Below are 22,915 nucleotides of genomic sequence, written 5' to 3'. Positions count from 1 at the left end.
CTCCCCGGCAAGTCGCGACAACGGACACAACTCCACTCTCTGTAACAAACTCCACGTGGCCCCACCACTCTCCAGCAAGTCGCGACAACAGACACCACTACTCTCCGTAATAAACTCCATATGGCCCCGAATGGCCCACTACCAGACAGTTACGGACGTCGCTGTCAATCGGTTACGCTCTCCCATCTATAAAAGAGACCCCCCAGATACGTTCTCCTCTAAGCTTTAAGCACTATCTCTAAACTCTGCTAAAATTCCATTCGAGTGTTCTATTTCTGTTGAAGCAGAGTACTGACTTGAGCGTCGAAGGATCTTGCCGGAGCATCCCCAACTCCGATTTAGACTTTTCTTGCAGGTCCCGGCGGCGGCCGTGATCCCCTCGACTCCAACTTCTCCGGTATTGATAGAATTCTGCACCAATAACATGGATAGTCTTTCATTATTCATATGGATTGATTGATGATGCTCTCGGATCATTGTCATTTAGAAAACAAAAACAATATGAAATATCATCTTCTACTATTTATATGAAACCTTCAAATGTACTTGTTCCATCTCCTAATACCCTTCATTTGACATGGGCCTGAGTCAGCTTTCCAATACTGCTGACAAAAATAGATACCTTCCTCTGTATCTAAGCCCCTTTCCACAAGCTAAATGAAGCCTCTAGCAAAACTCTATAACTTTTCCATTGTTAAATTTCAATCACAGGACAAAATTTCCGCACATCAAGGAATTAGGTTGCCACTTGGACTCCTGGCCTGCCCGTCCAGACATGAGTTTACACCTACATTGCATATAACTGTACATATTCACCATCTTTTCTCACTTAGATCACTGATGCTTGTATGGGAGAGACGTTGGTGCATCGGTGGTAAAGTACTATGGCAAGGGAAAAGGTGAGAGTAAATAATATACAGCAATATAAAATTATTGTCAATCATGTGGTAGAGGGAGTTAGAACAAGCGGTAGCCACTTGTTGGCTCAAGTTAGAACAACAACATACAAAATCTTTGACCTATAGCTTAACCAAACTTAATACCCTTCAACCAATACCCGACCATGAGTCAGAACATATGATACGGTATAACCTAACACGATATATCCTTCAACCTAACCTAACTCTCCATGACTTGCTTCCCAAGTTGATTGAAACGGCTATATTGACCAAAAAGAAAGTCCAACCACTCAAAATTTGTCGTCTAAGGTCATGGCTCAATTTAATTTGACCGTCTGTCCTCATGATCCAAGTCTGGTTAAGCTTTAACCCATGCCCAACTTGACCTTAAAAAAATAGTAGATAGGGTTAGAAATGCGTAGGTCCGGCCAATTTCTTGTTTCTTTTTCTGTCCTTTTTAGGTGAAACGGAGGAAATTAGAGAACGCTTCCCCAAAATTTATTAGAAAAAGATACGAGGAAGTGATCGATTTTGAATTTAAATATTTTATGCTTCTGCATTTCGAATTACTCGCTCTTTCCTCTAAGCTTAGCTGTAGAGAGGGGCATACATGCAGAAGGATACATTAGATGCCAAAAACGCGGCCAGGGCGGAGGACAAAATTTTCAACGTGGAAATTTTTTTTTGCACCGCGGGCAGTATAAAAAATATAATATAAAATATATTATTTTATATGATTGATCTACATAATTATTATTTTTTAATATATATAAAATATTTATAATTTTATTTTTTTATTTAAAAATTTTGAATGATATCTTTATTTTTTGAAAAAATTTATGATATTTTATCCATATTTTGACAATCTACGTGCATGAAGTCATAATCTTGATACAGGATGTCATAATATGTCATAGAATATCATAATTTTTTTTTAAAGAATAGGAGTATTTTCGTCATTCAAAATTTTTAAACGAAAAGCAGAACTATGGACATTAAATGCATATTGAAAAGTGATTGGACAAAAATACCTCTTATGACATCCTGGTCCATATTATCACATCCTGGATCATGACATCCTACATGCAGGAAAACATAATTTGATGCAGAATTTATAATTGCTACACAATGTTATAATTTTCTCGATCAAATTATAACATCTTGCATGTAAAAAATCATAATACCACAAGATGTTATAATTTTTAAATAAAAAAATAAAAATATAATATTAAATATACATTGTAAAGTGATGACTATGTACATCAATCATATAAAGCGATACATTTTATATCAAATTTTCTACGTCACCTATGGTGCACAAAAAAAATTTATTTTCAACGCACTCAACACGCCGTGTCACCATTCGATGTTAGCCCACGGGCCGGCCCTCTACATAAAAACGTCAAATAACCAACCCTATGCTGCCAGCTAATCCACGGACCAAGAGAGCGCCGGCCGCTGTCGCTGGCTCTTCGCCGATATTATGATAGTTATTACAAATAATATAATATGATGATAGTTATATTATTCCATTATTATTAATAGAACATGTGATGATATATCAAAGATATTATTTATCATAATATAATATAATAATACTAGAACAATTTTTTATTAGTAGTACTATGTGATATATTGTATTGTAATTATAATATTTATTGTTATATTATAATGTTTATATAATATAAACCATAATGTACAATTAAAATCTGGGGTAAAGTCTAAAGGGATGAAATTGGCATAAAGATTGAGCATAAGGCAATTCCAAGATGGCATAAGATACTCTATGCCTAAAAAATGGGTACAAGATGGTTTGACTTGATATAGCCTATTTCTGATTTATGCCTATTTTCTGGTATACTGGACCCTATTCTACGTCTTGCATTCCTACCAAACACAATGAAAGATTTTACTGTCCCCACAAATTGGCACCCTCAAGAGAGCTATTGTAATTTAATTGGGCATTAGGTGTATTTTTGCAATTTACTTTTGTTTCGTGCACCTAAATACTCAGTTGTAATACCAGAATACTGCTATCAATATCTAAGGAAGTGTTAATTAAGAAATGGATATTTAAATATAATTTAAGAAAGGTTGCTTCCAGCAAAGGGGGAGAAAGGCTTCTCAAGTTAACTTATGATTTCTATCTTCGACAAGAAATTTTGTCAGCACTGTTGGTTTCAATATCCTTCAGTGGTGTATGCTTTAACTCACGGAGGCCTTGTTTAGAGTTTGAAACACAGTATCCTTCAGTCTTAATCAGCCTTAGATGCTCATCAATAAAACAAATGCAAAATATTGGCCTTTATTATTTTGGCTGAATCAAGATATTATATGATGGCTAATTCGTTATAATGCAATTGGGAACAATTTTAATTTTACAGGGGGTGTTCTAACAATTATAAAATGAATCAGACTTAATTATAAAATGAATCCCCACTAGAATAATTTATCTAGCTGCCATTTCAATACCAGAGACACAAACATGGTCAGTAATATGTAGTTCTTTTCAAACAGCCTTTAACAAGTATCGTTATTAGACTCAGTGAGGACACTGATTCAGCTAGGGATACAGTGCAGTGGCTCGCTGATTTAATTATTACATCAACAATTAACCCAGATATATTTTCCAAAAATAAAACAATAGATAATAATATTAATAATAATTAATAAATAAGAGGCATTGTGTAAAAAATATAAAAATTATCAAATCAATATTAAATAAAAAAATATGAAAGTTTCTATTTTTTCTTATTCTCTCAAGCTTTGTATATATATTTTTTTTTACATTCCGCATTCTGATTCTGCATGTAAGCTAATCACTACGAATGGTGCATGCATTCTGCATCATCTGCAGTGCATAAAGAATTTATATTTTCTAAAAAAATTTGGGATCCATTAGATTGAGATCTCTAGCACCTGCCATGGTCTCAAAGCTGCAGCAGGGTAGGAAACTAGTTTTGGTTGGAACAACTTTATCTGATTTTTATTATCTGAATTTGATTTAAGAATCTCATTTATTTCTTTCAATAGGTTGGAGGCGATTATAGGAATCAGGCTGGAGGGGAGGCAGGAGCGGAGGAGGTCTGAGAGAGGGGAAGGGGTTGGACTCGCGGACGCCACATAAATCTTTTACCCTTTATCCTCATCATTGTATATTTAAGACTCATAAAACAATCTGCTATTAAAAGAAATAATTTAGATAGATGGAAGTGAAAATATTATTTTATTCATGTATGATTTTGGTGCCATAAAATAGGGAAATTAACTGGGGATGCCTATCATGCACTCATGATAAATTCATCGAATCCAGAAATTCGATTCGTGTACAGTAATAAATTTTGTGAGTTGATCAATCAATTCATAATGTACGGCAAGAGGACGGTTTATGAGGATTGCGAAGAAAAGTTTATGATTTTTTGAGAAAAAAATAATTATTTAAAAATATTAAATTTTTTAAAAATTTTTATTTTTATCTTAAATTTTAATTTATTATAATCAGGCTATCAAATTTTAAAAATATTTTTTTTTTCTGACTGATATTTTTATCTAATGATTATGACAGAAATGATCATGTGTTATTATGTGATATATAATAAAAATTGATGAGACATATTAATGTGATATGAAAGAGCTAATATGAAATTATTATAATTTTTTTATTTTTTTATTTTTAAATTTTTATTTTTTATTTTATCTTTCTTTCTTTGTCACTGTCTCTTCAAAATTCCATCATCTCTTACACCATCATTATTTTCTCCATCTTTATTATTATCAACTCCAAAATCTCTATCATGACCACCATCATTATCAAGATTATCTCCGCCACTACTACCAAATCTATCGCTACGATCTCATGACCCTTAAAAAATAAATAATTTTCATGGAGAGTATATTTTATGGATAACAAATCTCTTTTACATAATAGTCCATCGAAGTTATGAAATTTCTTTAATCATATTAAGCTCATGTGTTTGTCTCCTCCTTAAATATTTAGAACTAGAAGTATAAATAATGGGGGTTTTGGAGAAGATAGTAATAGAGGGAAATGGAGAAAAATGAAAAGTTTTAATTAAAAAAGAAAAAAAAAAGAGTTTAAACTTTAACTAGAAATTAGGAAATAGGAAGAGTTTAAAATTCTACATCAACTTATACTATATATCATGTAATAGTACGTAGTCATTTTTGTAATAATTTTTAGAGAGAGATAGTAGTCAAGGTTCATAAAAAAAATTATAATATTTTAAAATTTTGATGAATAAATTATAATAAATCAAAGTTTAGGATAAAAATAAAAACTTTAAAATTTTAAAAATAATTGGTAAAAAAAATGAAACTGCAACAAATAAAGTGAAAAAAAAAAAAAATTTCTTGAAAGAGAAAGAGAGTTGGTGGATAAAAAGAATTCTCGATCACGAAACTTGTTATTAAACAAAAAAATTGCCTTTGAAGAAAAAAAAGAAATAAAATATTAATAGAATGTAGGATCTCTGATTTCACAAAAAGATGATTCGGTAAACCGTCGTTATCAAAAAATATATTAAAGCTAATAGGTGGAGTCAAAACAAGAAAGTTACTATTGTCGTAAGTAAAATGATCACAAGGGCATTTCCTAACAAAGATAAATAGCATATAGATTAAGAATCAATAAATTAGATCAATATTGACCGGCATCCTTACAAAATTTTGCTAATAATGTGTTGCTTATAAAAGAAATCCGTTAAGATACTCAAGCTCCATAATTGTCTTTAATATTTAAAATTGTCTCCGGATTGATTGAAGTATAGTTTCTTCACCCACTACTCTTGCATATTAAACATTCCTTAAACTCTTATTACCAAAAAAAAAAATCCTTAAACTCCTTGGATTAGCTACTTATTATAGAGAAGAAAATCAGTCGGTGGATAGATTAGTTAAATTGATAGTTAATATAGATTTTTTCTTCTACTTTTATTGTTTTTTGAAATAATGAAATAAGGATTCTGGTTTCAACTGATATATGGCTAGAATTTTGTACTCTCAATTTTATTTTTGTTTTATTAGGATACATATTCCCCACTTTTTTTTGTGTGTGTGTATATATATATATATATGAAATTTGTTATAATATTTTTTTATAATATTTTATTATAAAAATATTATAAAATTATACATAATGATTTTATTATTTAATTTTTTATAATTTATATATAAATATATATATTTTTTTCCTTCTTTCTTCTCTGCAGCTCTTTTGCTACACTCCCACCCTCCCCCATCTAACGCTCGTGTGTCGTCCGCCCCCGGTGTGCCTACAGATCCTTCGCCCACGGTCCACAGCTTCACCTGACACCCATGGCTTGTCTGCCACCACACCTTGTCGCCACACCCCCCTAGCCACCTACGGGTCGTCTGCCCCCTGCCTATCTGTGGTCATGCCCCACGGCAATCTGCGAGTTATTCGCCCCCCCACCACCTGCGATCACCCCCTGCACCCCCCTCCTTGCAGTCACCTCCTCCTCACGACCACCCGCGGGTCGTCCGCACCCTTGCCTGTCCCCCACCCTCACCCACAGGCCACCCGCACCCAATCTCCCATGGGTCATCATCCACCCCTCTGCCTACCCGTGATCACCTCCAGCGGCCACCCATGGGTCATCCACACCTCCTCCCCCCGCACCCTTGGTCCACGCCGCTCCTTGCCATCAATGGCTCTTTCATCCCCTCATATGCCTATGGGTCCTACACCTACGGTCACTCCTCCACCTCCATCCACAACTCCTCTATTTTCGTTGGCCGGTGAAATTTTTTTTAAAAAAAATTAATTTAATTATAAAAATTATTATCAATTAAATATTAAAATATTTTTAAAATATTTATTGTACTAATAATATATATTTTAATTTTTAAAATATTTACTATATTAGTAATAATCATAAATATATGAACAGAAATGATCATAGGACTGAAATATTCTTTAAAAAAATTAAAATATTTTTTAAAATATTATAATAAAATTATATATATATATATATAATTTTAATTAAAAAAATAAAATCAATTTTTTAAATTTAAATTTATAAACAATTAAACATTCAAAAATAAAATATTTTCGTAGGATTTGTTAGGGCTCTCCCAAACAGTGGAGCCCACCAAAAATTGGCGTATGCTGCTTCAAGTGGCGGGCACACGGTATTCTTTAGTAAAAGGCGAAAGAATAGTTCGCTCTGTGCCCGCCACGCAGCTGCGTGGTCGTAACGGAGCGCAGGCCACTCGCTATAACATCCTGCAGCCTTTGCAGTCTTGCGTTGCTACCGATGTGGGACTAAATCTTAAGATAATAGAGGACTTAGTTTAAGCACCGACGGACGGTTGATATTATTCTATAAGCAGTGAAAACCAGTTCGAGAAGCCCCTTTAATATAGCAGTGGAGGCCACTGATCAGTGGACCCGAGGACCATGTTCTAGCGACATCAAACCACCTAACACAAATCAACATAGACCGTATCAAATCCAAATGAACCGCTAAGTTCACGCTTTCGCCATGTCATACAAACGTTTTTTTTCTGTTGCTAGTTTCTGGTCCAGGAAAACACAAGTCACCAAAAAAAGTTTGTTCCCATATTTAAGAAATCACTAGAGGGCCCGTCTTAAGGATGCATTACTCAACATATCCATTGAATCTTGATAAGTTGATCAAAATACCCTATCAGATAGAATTTAGATGGTATTTGGTTCGTAACCGAAATCAAAATAGAAATAAAAATCAGAATGATTTCAAATCGAAATTAGAATGATCAAATCTTTCGACACATTTGATTCGTGATCGAAATTGAAATTAAAATTAAAATAAAAATTTGAATCCATAGAAGAAAATAGAAATTGAGTTCTATATAAATTGAGCCATTCCCATTTTACTCTGAAATCAAAATCAGAATGACCCCTCTCAATCAAATGATTGGAATGAAAATCATCCATTCCGATTTCGATTCCAGACCTCCACTTCCCCAACCAAACACTCTCTTAGTTCACACACAGATCGGCACATTGGATACATCTCTTTGAACCACGAACAAGATAAGCATATTAGTTTTTGGATCAGTTTGCATTAAGTTCACCTTATAAAACGACACAAGGTTTTCTCGTGAGAAATGGTTTTATGCAATTCATTTGATTCTGGGTTCTTAATGCATCCAGCTGAGAATCCGGTGCTCCTTATCTATCCATTTATTTCTCTACCTGATTTTCCAATGTCAGTTGCTACTCTTCTAGCATAAGCTTTGAACAGATATCAATAGTGAAAATATTGTAGGACTGTCTGATGTTAGTGAATTTCAATCATTTGGCATTTAGCATTACAACATAAACGATGCATGAACACGGCATCCATTGCATCTAATACAAACTTGATATGCCAATAAAAACTTGCCTCCATAATATCGATAAAGGAGAAATAAGAGTTTTGCCTCACTTCAAGCTCCAGCACATCATCATGTTCAGAGTAGGGATTCACTGGAAACCTGTAGCTAAAACGTAGACGGGCCTAAAAGAAAGTGCAAGACGAGGTAGAAATTTGAAGCATTAATTCAAAGTCAAGCACATAAAGCAAAGAGGAATCAACTGAGTACCTCATAATAGGAACATCGTACCATCAACCAAAAGCAACAAAATACTTAAATATATCGTACCATTTGAGACTTTTTTAATCATCACCAAGAAAGCTAGACAACTAAATCATGAAGTGTATATTACGAAATGAGAGTTTTACTTGCTGATTTCAAAAAGCTACATACAATAATGGCATGGGGCTTCTCCCAGGTGTCATAAGTCATAACCCACTACTTTGCAATGTGGGTTCAAATCTTGGGTGGCACATTCCAGATTAGGTACTTATTGTGCATCTCTCTCTCTTTCTCTCTCATGCACAAAATCATGTTGAAAACAATCTGCTACCATATAATGCAACATTATAGTCGTCATATAAAAAGTGGTTGCAGATGACAATGCTATCCTGGTATAACACCAGTACACTGAAGAGCTGTGGTTATTTCTCATGACACTTCCAAGATGAATCAAAATTGAACAGTTCATGATATGATCATATGCATGTTAAGGCAACTATACATGGAGCTGACTCCATCAGTATTCAATATCGACAGATCCCATATAATTAGCTCCATGACAACAAAACATGCTAAAGAAAGCAGGATTGTAGGCCTCAAGCTGGACTGATGCATGAATGATGAGAATGCAACAAAATCATACTCCAAATAACTTTCATGACAGCTGATCCAGCAAAGGGCTCCCTTCTTTTGCAAGAACAAACAAGCCCCCGTCCCCTCTTGAAATTCTAAAATCTTGATCAAGGTAAGTTGTTAGAAGCCAGGACTGAGCACTGTTTCCAGGAACTGGGACTTTAAGAGGTGGCTGGCCAGAGATAGCACGTGTAATGTTTGCAATGGCTTCTTGTATGGGGTTCAATGCCTGTTGAACAGGTTTCAGGTCAATGGACTGCCCAAAAATATTTACTTTTTCTGGTAGATCCACAGTTGATGATATCTCCGGAGGTTGAAAAGTTCCTTCCTTGAACTGGACCTGTCAAAAGATAAGAGACTTTCAGGTAAAGATTCTTAGGTATACCTGAACCAAGCGATGACCAGAAATGTGTACAAGAGCCAAGCATGATGTTAAATAAGGAAAAGACGAGGAGAATTTGAAGACCAAATAGTCAGAGTAAACAATATTCACTGGGCTAGCAATATGTACACCATAAGCTCTTAAAAGCAAAATTTTCACATTCATGCAATTCCATAGACACTGCTGACTCGTGTCAGTTTGTGCATACATGTTAAAAAAGTATTCGGGTACAAATCTGAAAGAAATTTTTGACTAATACAGGTATAAAATCACCATAGATCTGTATATATTGAATAAAATAGCACCCTTTTTTACTGCAAGCATACACAGCACTGTTTGTCAACTAAATTGATTCCTTCATTGCATAGCTAGCTGAAAAGCAAAAGGTCGGTACAGGTTACTATTATAAAACTGATCACATATATGGGCAAAAACAATGGTTTGGCATTTTGAAATTTATAAAAATGTACTTACAATCATTCTTATCAATAAAGAGTATGATAGCAATGAAGTATGTTATTTTGCAGTATTGTGCAAAAGGGCCAGGTACGCCCAGGTCCGAGGTCCCATGTTTGCCCAGTGCTAAAACCACCAAGACCATGCCTGAGCCACATTTGAAACCAGCAGAGATATTCCAGGTCTAAACTGCATTGGAGTAAAGCTGATCATAGGCCGAGCTTAGACACAGAAAATGTCAGATTGTAAATAGGCCTGGCCCGAAGCCTGACTAATGAATATCCAAGGCCCAGCCCATGATCAGCTCTAAATTGAAGCTAAGACCACCAGTACCACACCAGATCCCATTTGAAACCAGCACAAACATTCCAAATGCAGTTCAGCCAAAGTTTATACAATTTGCCACACCAGGCCAAACTAAGAAGCAGGGCTAACTAGATTTTCTCGAGTCCTCAGCCCAAACCTGGCTTGAACTTTATCCCAGCTTGAGCTTCTTAGGCCCTGGTCTGGTGCAAGGTCATACCTTACCAAGCCTGAGAAAAGCTAGAGCCCAAATTTTTCCAGATCAAGTCTCCAGGCCTATAGTGTCAGGCCAAAAATTGCCAACCATAAGAAACAAAAGGTGGATAATTTACATCCTCTCTGGTTAGGTTCCATATGTTTCTTCTTTTTCTCTTTTCCATTATTTTCAAATTAATGGCACAAATATGTGAATGGGATATTAGCACGCATTTTTACTAAGAAAATTGCTAGTGATCGTAATTTACATCCTTGCTGTCCTCTTTATGTTTGCTTCCCACATAATGAATACTAAATAGGTAAAAAAATATATATATTATCAAAGTTTTTGGATAGAAAGCTTGAACACAAGCAACATCATTGATTAAGAATGCAATTAAGATGAACATAATCCCTCATATCAAACCTTGCCATACACCATGTTTGTCTCAACTCTTTTCAGATCTGAGACTCTTGCTTTCATGAACTTAAACAGCAGCCCATAAGGTCAGTCCATCCAGTTGCCAGACAACCTTCTAGGGTAAAATTCTATCTTGCCTAAAGCTAACTTGGCCATGGCACCCATTTTTGAAGGTTGGCATCTGGTTGATAACTACTAAGCTCTTTCACCTTCTCAACCAAAGTTGTGCACTACAGTTGATTATTTTTTGATGGTGAAAGGCTTGGATAGTGAGAATGATTATGCTGATGCTAACAAAAGTACCTCACCATGCATAATCCTATTATGTTTGCAAAAGCTCAATCACTTGTGTCGCTTTTCTAAATCTTACAGTTGTTCTTTAGCTAATTTAGTTAATGAAATCAGAAACAAAAGAAGTTCATTGCACAAGTCTCAAACTCTTATTTTGGTCAATCATCGGTTTTATACTTTTTTTGTTTTTGAAGTTCACATTCCTGGAACGCAGCAACAAACTATTTCATTTTAAATGCTGCATGTATCCTGAAAATGAGAAATATTTACATTTACATTTTCTATGAAACGAGAACAGTTTCCAGGTTTCACCAAATGAGACAGATAGGCATGAAGCATCCATCCAGTCTTGCATTGTCTCAGCTACCTATCCAGATAGATACCATAGCCTATATGTAGCCAAATTTACTCATAAAGAAAGCTTCAGAAATTTGAACCACATATGAACTGAGTAATAATCATGCAAAAGTCCTAATTACTAATCGCTTACACACCTATCCTACATTAGATTATAGTTGATAGAGGAACTAGCGTGGAAACAAATTATGTAGGTAAAGCAGTTATTTACTTGACTGTTGAGAATATCCACTCAAGACATGGACCAATTCTCCATTCTGCATTAGGGCTGTGTCTGTTATTGAGGAAAGACCAGCAATCACAGAAGCAATAAACCAGATAACTGATATTTGCTTAGCAGAGGCACAAGCACTTGGTGACAAATGAAAAATTCAAATTTCAAAGATCCACCTGAAAAGCCTTTCTGCATGAATATTAGTACAATGTTGGATACCTGTATCCTCGATGGGTTCAGCACTTCAAATGAAGCTGTTGCGCTAAAGGAGAAAGTGGCAAATGGGCTGGAGAGCGTTGTGGCATTCACTATGGTCATATTTTTACTGTCAATTGCCTGAGATATCTTCTTAATTTTCAGTAATGGTGTTGTCCCAACTGCTAAAAGAGGTAAAAGCTCAGAAAATGCTGTGTACCTGAACCAATTCAAAAGCCGTCCATAATCAGCTATGTGGAAAAGATAATGCCAGCTGACCCCTTAAATAGCAATAATGCACTAGAAAGTATTTAAGGTCAGGAAAGAAAAAAAAGGTCAAACATTTACCATAGGAGAGGCAGCCAATATGATACCTAGTTGTTCGTATTGAATAAAAATCAAGTGAAATATAAAACCGTGCATCTGAGTGTCTTATGACACTGCATGGCTTTCTGAGTTTCCTTGTTTTAACTCATCAGCCAATTATGGATAGATAATGGTGCTTAGCGCATTCCATCTTCCATTTGGGTTGAAAGAATGAAGAGAATATGTAGGCCTGGAAGACAGAACTAGTTCCACATAAGAGAACTCATCTCATAATGTTGAATTTGAAATTAAAAATTGTGTTTGGTCACCACAACATTTTTTTTAACTCAACAAAGAAATGAGCTTGCCTAAACCATTGGTATTATCAACAGCAGTACATTCCAACCACACTTGTCAAAACCTACGCTTGCACATGTACACCTGTGCATAACTTGCATTTGAACTTCATCATTGACTCAAAAAGGCACTTCTTTGAGACAGACGTGGTACATCCTAGGTGCATATGATGATGAAAACTAAAGACCGATCTTTGGCCTAAAATGTTTTGTGCCTAAAATCTTTTATCTGGCATCTATTTTATTTATTATCCTGGATCTGGAAGTCATCTTTTCTTCTACTTGGGCAGTACCTCCCAAGATTGATCTGTTTGGATCTTGGTCCATGATGGCCTTTTTATTGATTTTGACAATTGGATCTCTCTATGAATAGAAAAGGGGTGCTTTGAATCGGGAGTAACCACTTGTGATAGGACAAAGAGGGGAAGGACATAGGAAAGATGGAAACCTAAATTCACAGTGTTGTGGCACAGTACAGGGTGCATGGTCAACAAGGACTAATTTGAGACGGTTCAGACCAAGCCAACAAGAGTAAACTCAGTCAACTGGCATTCCCAGTATTCAAAGCTTTCTTTAGAACACAGAACATTTGGTAATTCTTAAGGGCATTTGGATGCCAGATCCTATTTTCTGGCAAAAGCTTATGCTCCGTTGGAAAAGACACCGATAAAGAAGCAATTGGTAAAGAAAATTTTAAGATCACTGAAAGTCCATTGAATCACAATCTGTAAAATCTAGGGATAAGATAAAACACCTTTTCAGTGGAATGGATTGTCCAGAAATAATGGGATAAGGACTCTCCGTTCTCCACCCACGATACCTGTAACCTCCTCTACATGGTCATTGTTCACCTAAGAATCCTTAAACACAAGGGCCTCGAGCACGTCTTACCACCAGATAAAATATTCAGCCATCCAGAAAGGCAATAAGAGATTTGGTGCTACACACGAAAGGATTAGGTGCACCATGTATTTCACACTTTACCATAAAATCATGGCAACTTTCTGAGGCATATCTCATGCAGCCTAGATGCAAGATCTGACACAAAGCAAGCTTCATGCTCAGCCTGTCCCAGTTTGGACTAGAATGAATAGGGAGGGCACATATGAAATGACATGGCACATTAGATGTGCACAAAAGGGGCTTTGTTTGAGGCAGGAAAAAATAATTTATGCACATAAACTCCATTATGTTGGTCAAATATGAGAATTTAGAATTTTAGATCATACATGGAAGCTAGAGCTATCTGTACAACTGACCATATATGTGAATGCATACAATAACACTTGAAACTTGAAAGTAAGCTCAAGTTTGTCGAACATCTCTAGGCAAGCTAATTTAGTTACCAATGGTAAAAGGATTAACTTGTGTGTGGTAGGGGGCTTCATTGGTGGAACTCATGCAAGCAGAACATCAAGATACTAACAAGTGAATCAGCCATAGCCAGCCTGCAGATTCCCCAGATTGAGTACAATAAACCCCTACACATGAAAACAAGCATATGACAAGTTCTTCCTTCTATTGTTTGGCTCAGTCATGTGATTGCTTATTTGGATTGCTGGATGCACCTGATACCTAGGGCTTGTTGTTTCTGTACAAATTCTAGTCTATAGATAGGAGTCTCGTAGGCATGCATACCATACACTAAAACTTGATTACTTGAGTTAAAAATCAAGCAGCCGATGCACTTCAAGCTGATGAGTTGCTAGAATGAGCAATTCTTTACTAATGGTTTAGGGCCAAAAACATGTGGCACACGCCGCATATGAGTTCCTGGTCTATCACCATGTTGCACACCTGAGGTAAATTAGTAACCCATCATCTCACAAGCCCTGTTTTCATATCTCTCAATATACCAAAGCCTAAATAAAAGGCCTACCATGATATCCTTGCTTTCTAGTGACTAGAAATTTCTAATTCTGAGCAATCTAGTTGACTTTCCAAAGCCCAAATATCCTACAAAGCATTTATTGTTTTTTCCTTGGACTCATTTCCTCACATTCTCTTGGTTCTTCAACCCAAAGTTAGCTAGTTTTAAGTAGAGCTAACCACATGATGGTAGGTGAGATATAGTTTTAAAGACCACATAAATACTTATGTATTTCAAGCCACCTACATGAAAACAAATTCCTAAAAACTAGATTTGTTACTACATTCATTCAATTACTGCTTTACTTCAAATGGTTTACCCTATAATGAGTTATCTAGAACAAATAGTTTATTTTGGAGAATTTTAACCAATAAGGCAATAACATTACCAGTATTGCACGTTTTTCTATTTGCATTCCAAATTTGATCTTGACTCTTGAGTGCTTGAAAAGATTTTAATCAACGAACAATCATCAATCACAGTGTATTATCTACTGAGACAAGAATCACATGTCTAGAGGACTAGTTTGCAGTCTTTATTTAAGATAAAAGATGCATGTCCTTATTTTCCACTTAGTTTTAGCAAAGGGAGAACTTGGAAATGGGAAGAGGTTATCTTTATTTTGAAGCATGTCCATGTCCTTGTTTGGTGATCCATTCCAAACTCTCACTTCATTTTGTGTCCAAGTAGACTTACTTAACAAGAAAACAGAAGTAAGACAAAGGGATATTTTGAATGGGAATTTACTCCTAGAATGTGAGGAATGAAAGTGAGCACAATAGCCCATGCAAATAATTTAGGGACTATATTTTAGTTAACTGAATATAGTTTTTCATGCAGAAGTCAAATTTAAGTCGTTTGACCTCACTTGTTAAAAAGCACATAGCCTTGAGCAAGTTCAAAGTTATTAAAAGCTCAAAGGCATACCAAGGTCCAAGATCTCTTCAAGCCTCGGCATCAGGCACAAAGTATGGTACGCTCTTTAGCGTGGAACCACACACACACACACACATACATATAGATACATACATATACATATATGTCTATCTGTCTGCCTGCCTGCCTGCATGCATGCATGTAAGCATATATTTGTTTGTGGGTCTATGTAACATATGTGTTTATGTGTGTGTGTATGCATGGACATATACATATGCCTACCTTCTATTTATGTACATGTATCTACATATGTATATGTGTGTCTATATGTAAAAACACACACGCACAGAGTATATATGTATATAAGTATATGAATATGTATTAACATATGCATATGCAATAACAAACTAAAGCACAACACACATATAGAAGCACCTAAATAATTTTAGCCATGCCCATAGTGATGGAAACTCATAGTCACCAAAGCAAGCACACATTCTCAACCACCTACAATCTGTGTTACCTTGATGCTTGCATCCAAGTCCAAAAAACTGTGTCATATACATATCTAAGTCCAATATCCATCAGATACTTGGATAACAATGAGATTCTATAGATGCTACTTTTAAGAATTGGTAGAGATTTGAACTCTTCCGCAAAGACTTCGACCTTCCATTTTCATGTTAAAAGTGAGTATTGTTTCCTTTTAATGATTCATCAAGGGTGCAGGTATTGAAATAACTTTGAGAAAAGGTCCACTAAACCGGTACCAGAGGTCATACCAACAAGTGATCGATTTAGTATAATACGGGTCCATATTGTTCCATGCTGGGGCACAATGAAAAACAAGGAGGACAGGAAGAAAAGAAGAAAGAGGGAGGCAGGGAGAAGGGGGAGTGTTGAGGGAAGCCCTAACCCTCGAAGCGAGCATGCAAGAGAAAGAGAGGACAAGGGAGAGGGTGGGAGGACAGGAGGAAGGGAGAGAGGAATGTGGAGGATCGAAGGAAATGCTAACCCTAACCCTCAGAGCTGGAGGAGGGGGAAAGGGAGGAGGGAAGGAGAGGGCTGAAGAAAACCCTAATCCTCGAAGTGAGAGAGGAGGAGGCAAAGAGGGAGGACTTACTGGAAGCCCTCCTCTCGAACCATCACGAGCAGCCACCCAGAGGGAGGGGGTGAGGGTGTTCGTAAGCGAGGAGAGGGGGGACATGAACATTGTGAGCAGGGAGGGATGGGACAAGTGAGGTGGGGAAGAGATTTAACCATTTAATAAATGAATGTTGGCTACTTCGTCTCAAGAATCTAGGTTGAACCATGCTGGTCCCCAACTAGTCCAATTCCGTATGCCCCAAACTGACTAATTTGGCACACCCAAAACTAGCCAATTCGACATGATTCAGCCATCCTTGCTTTGGAAAATATTATTTTTTTAATATTCTCAAGTTACATAAGAAGTTTGAATGAGAAATATGTATGCTTAAGGACCTTAACAAACAATATCTTCTTAATATTAATTTCAATGTTCAAATAAAGAAAATTAAGTATAAAAATATAGGTTAGTTAAATTAATAATTTATTTTACATATCGCCATAAGTCTTTTTTTCCATCTTGCCAAAGCACTTGTATACGCATTTGAATCTAATTCTTCTATTTGCATCCATGCAACAATGCTTACAATCATATATAAATATATACACAACATATGGCAATGAAAGGGCATCTTTTTTGCACTTCAGTTCCTAAGCATGGGATGTGTTGTAGAGCATGCTTTTTGAGAACCTTGATGAAGTCATCTCACCTTGAGATAGGAGAGGAGGTTGCACTATAGGCATGTCTTTAACAACACTAAGAAGTCATTAGTTGATTTTTATCAACACCAATTCAAATATCATAGATATATTATAATTTTAAAAAAGCATATTCTTCCCTCCTTTCAGTTCCCCTATTGTTCTCTTTTCCTTCTTTCTCTCACTTCTCCCCTCATAAGTACCCACCCCTCTTTTCCTCTTGTCCATTCTTGCCTAGCGTTCTGCAAATTTTTCTTCTATTTCCCCATCACTTTTTTCCTTAAAAGTCCTCACTTTCAATTGCTTATCTACTATGACTCGTTCCAACTTTCCATCTTCAATCTCTTCTTCAAGAATTTTTTATAAAACTATACTCAATCATATCAAATACATGGCCTGAACTTTATTTGGCTCCAGTACAAAGCAGTCAGCTTTGAATTCTAAACATGCATATTGAAAATTCTAGTTCTGGATTACACATATGTAACTTAAGTGATACTATAGATTAAAACATTATCTGTCATTCATCCAGAATTATAGATGAAAAGCTTACTTAGAAACTTGACATTTGTTGCCTTCAACAACCATATCTCAAACTCTGCTTTTCGATATTTTTCTCAATTTAGAACTCAAATCACTTTTGGATATTAATGCATGTAACTATTAATTAAGAGTTATATTCTACACAAAAACCTAATTCAAATCTCAATCTTTGATGTTGATCAAATAATTAGATAAACTTCCATTTTGCCATAGTGCCATTCAGATAGTAAATTGAGAAAACCATCTAGCAGTATGGCTCTCCATCACTCTGCTGTAGAGATTGCCTCTTTCATGTCTTCCTCATTGAACATAGTCGCTTCCAATTTAACATCCAGTCAATCCCTTCAGCTGCAAGGCCTTGGGGTTTTTATCCCCTGGATGACTAAAATGATCTGAAAGGTGTTTCCAACTTCCTTAAAAACCTCATTTCTTAAAATAATATAACATCTCTAATTTGATTCATGACATTCTGCATTTCTGCTCTAGCTTGTCCTTGTGGTTGCAAAATTTGGGCTGGATCTATCAACCAAAAACCATGTATGGTTGTTCTTTTGACAATCCAATAGAATTCTGGTTTACCTGAACCCAACCCATTTGAGGCAGGTTCAGATGGCATCTGGACTAGATCACTAACAAGGTGACCTTATGAAGGGCAAAATGAAACGGTCTTAGAATCTAGCTTAAGAAGCAAAATTTAACTCTCATGCTGCCTACAACAAATCTTAGCAACCAAATTCCCCACTTGCCATTTCATAATGTCCTAGTTCTCTCTTTTTAACTCCTACACTTTTGTCTTGCATAATAACCTTTCCATTAGAGTCATTGTTTGTATTCTAATATCAACTTATCCCTTAATTTTTCTTTTCCATTAAAGAAACACTTGCCATCTTTGTGATCAATCTTATATTTGTTACCAAAAAAGAATAGGAATGACCTTAGCTTGAACAGAACTTTCTTTTTGCACCTTTTAGACTTATCTTGCGAACTTGAATATTCTCATTTGCCTTTTCGTAAGTTTTGTCTCAGTCCAAACATCTTGATGATAACATCGTGTATGGTGCCTGTATTATTTTGCCAAGACCTGCTCGATATGACATCTTGAAAAATCATGAGCATCCCTTAATCAAGATGGCTTGACAGAACCAACCTCATCATTAGCATCACTCTGAATAAACACATTGGGCCATGCAATGTTGCAGTCAAAATGTGAGACAATCAAGAAATAAATGTTACTTTAATAAACACATTGGGCCATGCAATGTTGCAGTCAAAATGTGAGACAATCAAGAAATAAATGTTACTTTGCCTTGATCCCACACTGACATGCATTCACCTCATCCAAGTTATTTATGCATTGAATGATTCAAATATGTGGTTGCCTTCCCCTAAAAGGAGGCGATAACATTATATGTCAATAATTTCCAAAAGACTGCCTTCAAGTATCAAATAGTCATTTCATGTTTCAATGTTACTGCCATCACATCATCCAGGGAATGAATTTTTTTGGATATCCTCATCAAGCAACGAAAGATTGACATACTAGCATCATCAAGTTAGTAAGTCCCCTACAAACATTATGCACAAAAGACACATCCAGTCACATGAGAACATATTCCAATTTTACAATGTAACAGATACATTTTTCTGAGTATTAAATTCTAGTTATCATCCTACCAGAGGGTGAGCCTTGGTGCAACAGTAAGGTTGCTCTATTGTGACCTAGGCATATAGGTTGGAAATATAGAATCAGCCTCTCCACACACAAGGGTAAGGTTGCGTGGCGGGAGCCTTGTATACTAGGCTGCCTTTTTATTTCGCATACCATCTGTTCTTTAGTTCCTAGCTGTACATATGATGATTGTAAATTGTTGTTGATTTCATCCACATTCTTGCTGAAAAATAGCTTAGCACTATATCTACAGGCATGTTACATATATATTCGTGATTAGTAACAGTTGTATTCCCCAAAGGATTGCACACCATCAGACGTTCCTTACTTGCCTACATATCAAAACCGTAAAAATTAGCACCAATATAAACCATTTTTCTGAGAAAAAAATAACATTATTGTGCCTTAGTTTCTTTTAAACATGACAGAAATATTATAATAATAATACCAAACAACTCACAGCAGGATCCAGTTTCCATCAAGAAGCTCCTGTGACTTGGTCGGCGCTGGAGTTGGATTCTCCGTTTCCAGTTGGTTGACCAGCTCCACGATCTCGGCCCTGACCTCTGCCGACGCCCTCAAACCAAAATCTGTCCCGTATAAAGAATCAACCAGGCACCGCTTCAAGTCCCCACGCTTGTCGGACGGCACCGGAGTGCCGTTCCCCGATATATACCCCATTCCTTCTGGCCCCCGCTCTTTCCCCCACTCGTCCTCGTCCATAGGGGTATCGGCGTCCGACAGTGGCTCCGGCTCAGGCTCCGCCTCTTCCCCCCACTCGTCTACGATTCGGGCCGCCGCGCCAGCCTTTCCTTGCTCTCTCCCCCATTCATCCTCGTCCTTAGGCGGATCCGCCTCCGATGGCGGCTCGGCCTCCGGCTCGGCCTTCTCCCCCCACTCGTCGGAGATTCCCGCCGGCTCGGGGGATCGGTCTTCGTCATTCGAGGAGTCACCGATGGGGATTCTTCCCCGACCGCGGCCGCGACCTTCGCCGGGGGCAGCGGAGGGGGAGGAGAAAGAGGCGATGCGAGGGTTCCGCGAGGAGAAGGAGAAGGAAACAGAGGGAGACGGGGAGCGGGGAGAGAGGAGGCGATAGAGGGGTTTAGGGTTTAGAGAGAAGAGGTAGGGGTGAGAGGAAGCGAGAAGGCCAAACATTGTGGTACCCTGTCGGGAGGAGCAGCGCCAGTGAGTAACGGGACCAAACAAAAAAAAAAAAATCTCTCTTGAAAAAAACGGAGAGCGGCGACGAACGTTTTGAGTCGGTTTTGGTCACGCTGCTAAGCCTGTCCACACAGATCCACGCAATGTTATCATTCAATAAATAAATAATAAATTTATTGAAGGTGCAAACTTACGGCCGTGCAAGTTCGAAGTGTGATCATTGTCGCCATCGATAATAGATGTTTGTCGTTCATCTCTCCGTTCGTCATTTTTGTAGGAACCACCGTCTATCGTCTGTACGAAAACATGCACGGCCAAAAGACAGCAGATAATCCAGATTGCTTTTTAAAATTTTTTTAAAAAAAAGTGGCTGCTTTATATGGCCATTGAGTATACACAGCCAATAATAAAAACTAGCTGGTACCATACTATGCAGCACGATTAAATGATGTTAAAAAAATATATATAATAATAAAAAAATTAAAATATATATTTTTTTAAAAAATTATTTTTATTTTATTTTTATTTTTTAAACGTACATAATCATTCAATACAAAATAATTGATATTTAATACCGACACAACAAACAGCTGCATACATCATGCATAAGGCATCAAATATCATATCTATCTAAAATTTTATTTTTAATTTTAAATTTTAATTTTAAAATAATAATAAATTTTTTAAACTATTAAATAATAGTAAAAAATAATCTATAAAAATTAATATATTTTAATAAATTTTATTAAGAGAGAAAAAAAAGTTATCTTGGCCACTCCAACCCTCCCATCCAATTAAGATAGATCTAAACTTCTTTATTCAACTACTCCGAACCTCCCACCCGATTGACTCCTGCGAATGGAAAAGTAAAGAAGAAATCAAAAAAAAAAAATACAAAAAAAATCAACGAAAACAAAGGAATGATAGAAAATTAAAAGGCAAGATCTTTACCAGCATAGATTTAAAATTTATTTTTTTCTATAAATCAAAAACTATAAAAATAATAATATATGCTTGAAGCATAATAAAAAATAATAATAAAATCATAATAAGATTTATAGTGTCACCTGCTGAGTTTAGCCGATAACTTTGTTATATTACATTGAACCTCAAATTTGTATATTGATTTAAGCAATCCTAATTTCTTAATAATTTTTTTCAAATTCTTTTCTTGATGAAATTTCAACAATGTTCATTTATGCAATTATAATTAAGAGAAAAGTTTAATATTTATATAAAAAATTCTGAACAACTGATTAAAATTAAATTCTAAATATATTTTAAAATATTTATAGGATGGATACCTATAGTTATGGTTACGAAGGTAGAATTATAAAATTATCTTATCAAAAATTTTAAAATTTGATATATATATTTTCTAAATCTATCTACCATCACACATATCATGTCTCTTTAGAATAATATTTTTATCTTAACCTAAACATCCGTTTAAATTGACTTAAAAAACTAAATATAATAGGAGGAAAAAATCATCTAAATGATCAAATACTCCATAATTAAGTGATATAGGCAAACATGACCAAATCAACAAAATTGCATAAAAATATGAAAAAAAATTACTCGATTAACTTACTCTAATAATAGATAATATAATGAAATAAATTTTAATAAATAAAAATTAAAAATTTTATAAATTTTTTTATTTATCAATAAACTAATATGAAGCAAAATATAATGAATACCTTATTAAAGATATCTACTCAATAGATGCATTCGAAATTATAAAATTATCTAAAAAAAGATAGTTATAACCCACTTCTTTTCCTAACAAAAAAATATATCTATACTATAAATATTATTTTTATTATTAAAAAAATCTATTGAGATAGTAGAAAATTTTATAATTTTTAAATTAAATTTATGCTAATAAATTTTCTTTAATCATCATTCAATTATCTTCGAGCTGTCCAATCTTGAAATCAAAGTAACATCAAAAGAATAATAAATTTTTTAAATTATCAAATAATAGTAAAAAATAATCTATAAAAAGTAATAGATTTCAATAAATTTTATTGAGGAAAGAGAGTTATCTCCTCTGCTCCATACCTCTTATCTGATTGAAATGGATCTAAACTTTTCTATTCAGCTGCTTCGAGCCTCTCATTCAATTAAAATTTTTTAAATAAAAAAATTAAAAAAAATAAAAAAATTACTCGATTGACTTACTCTAATAATAGATAATATAATAAAATAAATTTTAATAATATAAAAATTAAAAATATATATATTTTTTATTTATCAATAAACTAATATGGAGGAAAATATAATGAATACCTTCTTAAGGATGTTTACTTAATAGATGGATCTAAAACTACAAAATCATCCATAGAAAATAGACAGCTATAATCCACTTCTTTTTTTAATAAAAAATATATCTATA

General features: G+C 35.3%; 1 protein-coding gene and 1 non-coding gene across 2 annotated transcripts; both read right to left on the bottom strand.

Moving 5' to 3' along the window:
- Nucleotides 1-7,008: 7,008 nt before the first annotated feature.
- LOC140857702 (U5 spliceosomal RNA) lies at nt 7,009-7,124 on the bottom strand. Its single transcript, XR_012141194.1, has one exon. It is a non-coding gene; the product is annotated as a U5 spliceosomal RNA (small nuclear RNA).
- Nucleotides 7,125-8,836: 1,712 nt separating this feature from the next.
- Nucleotides 8,837-20,554, bottom strand: LOC140857129 (plastid lipid-associated protein 3, chloroplastic-like). Its single transcript, XM_073255539.1, has 3 exons — nt 19,814-20,554; nt 11,973-12,168; nt 8,837-9,474 (listed from the first exon to the last, which is right to left on the bottom strand). Exons 1-3 carry the CDS (start codon nt 20,506-20,508, stop codon nt 9,157-9,159), a joined length of 1,209 nt encoding a protein of 402 aa, XP_073111640.1. The 5' UTR covers nt 20,509-20,554; the 3' UTR covers nt 8,837-9,156.
- Between the last annotated feature and the right edge of the window lie 2,361 nt (nt 20,555-22,915).

The sequence above is a fragment of the Elaeis guineensis genome, chromosome 4, assembly GCF_000442705.2.
Source record: "Elaeis guineensis isolate ETL-2024a chromosome 4, EG11, whole genome shotgun sequence".
Lineage (NCBI taxonomy): Eukaryota > Viridiplantae > Streptophyta > Magnoliopsida > Arecales > Arecaceae > Elaeis > Elaeis guineensis.
This window is presented reverse-complemented; position numbering and strand designations above follow the sequence as displayed.

Bases quoted from the DNA above. Each gene is read 5' to 3' on its own strand.
- LOC140857129 (XM_073255539.1), bottom strand. From the start codon at position 20,508: ATGTTTGGCCTTCTCGCTTCCTCTCACCCCTACCTCTTCTCTCTAAAC. The intron at 12,169-19,813 runs GTGAGTTGTTTG...GAATTGGTTCAG, and splicing joins GATGGAAACTGGATCCTGCT to GTACACAGCATTTTCTGAGC. The intron at 9,475-11,972 runs GTATCCAACATT...ATCTTTTGACAG, and splicing joins TGAACCCATCGAGGATACAG to GTCCAGTTCAAGGAAGGAAC.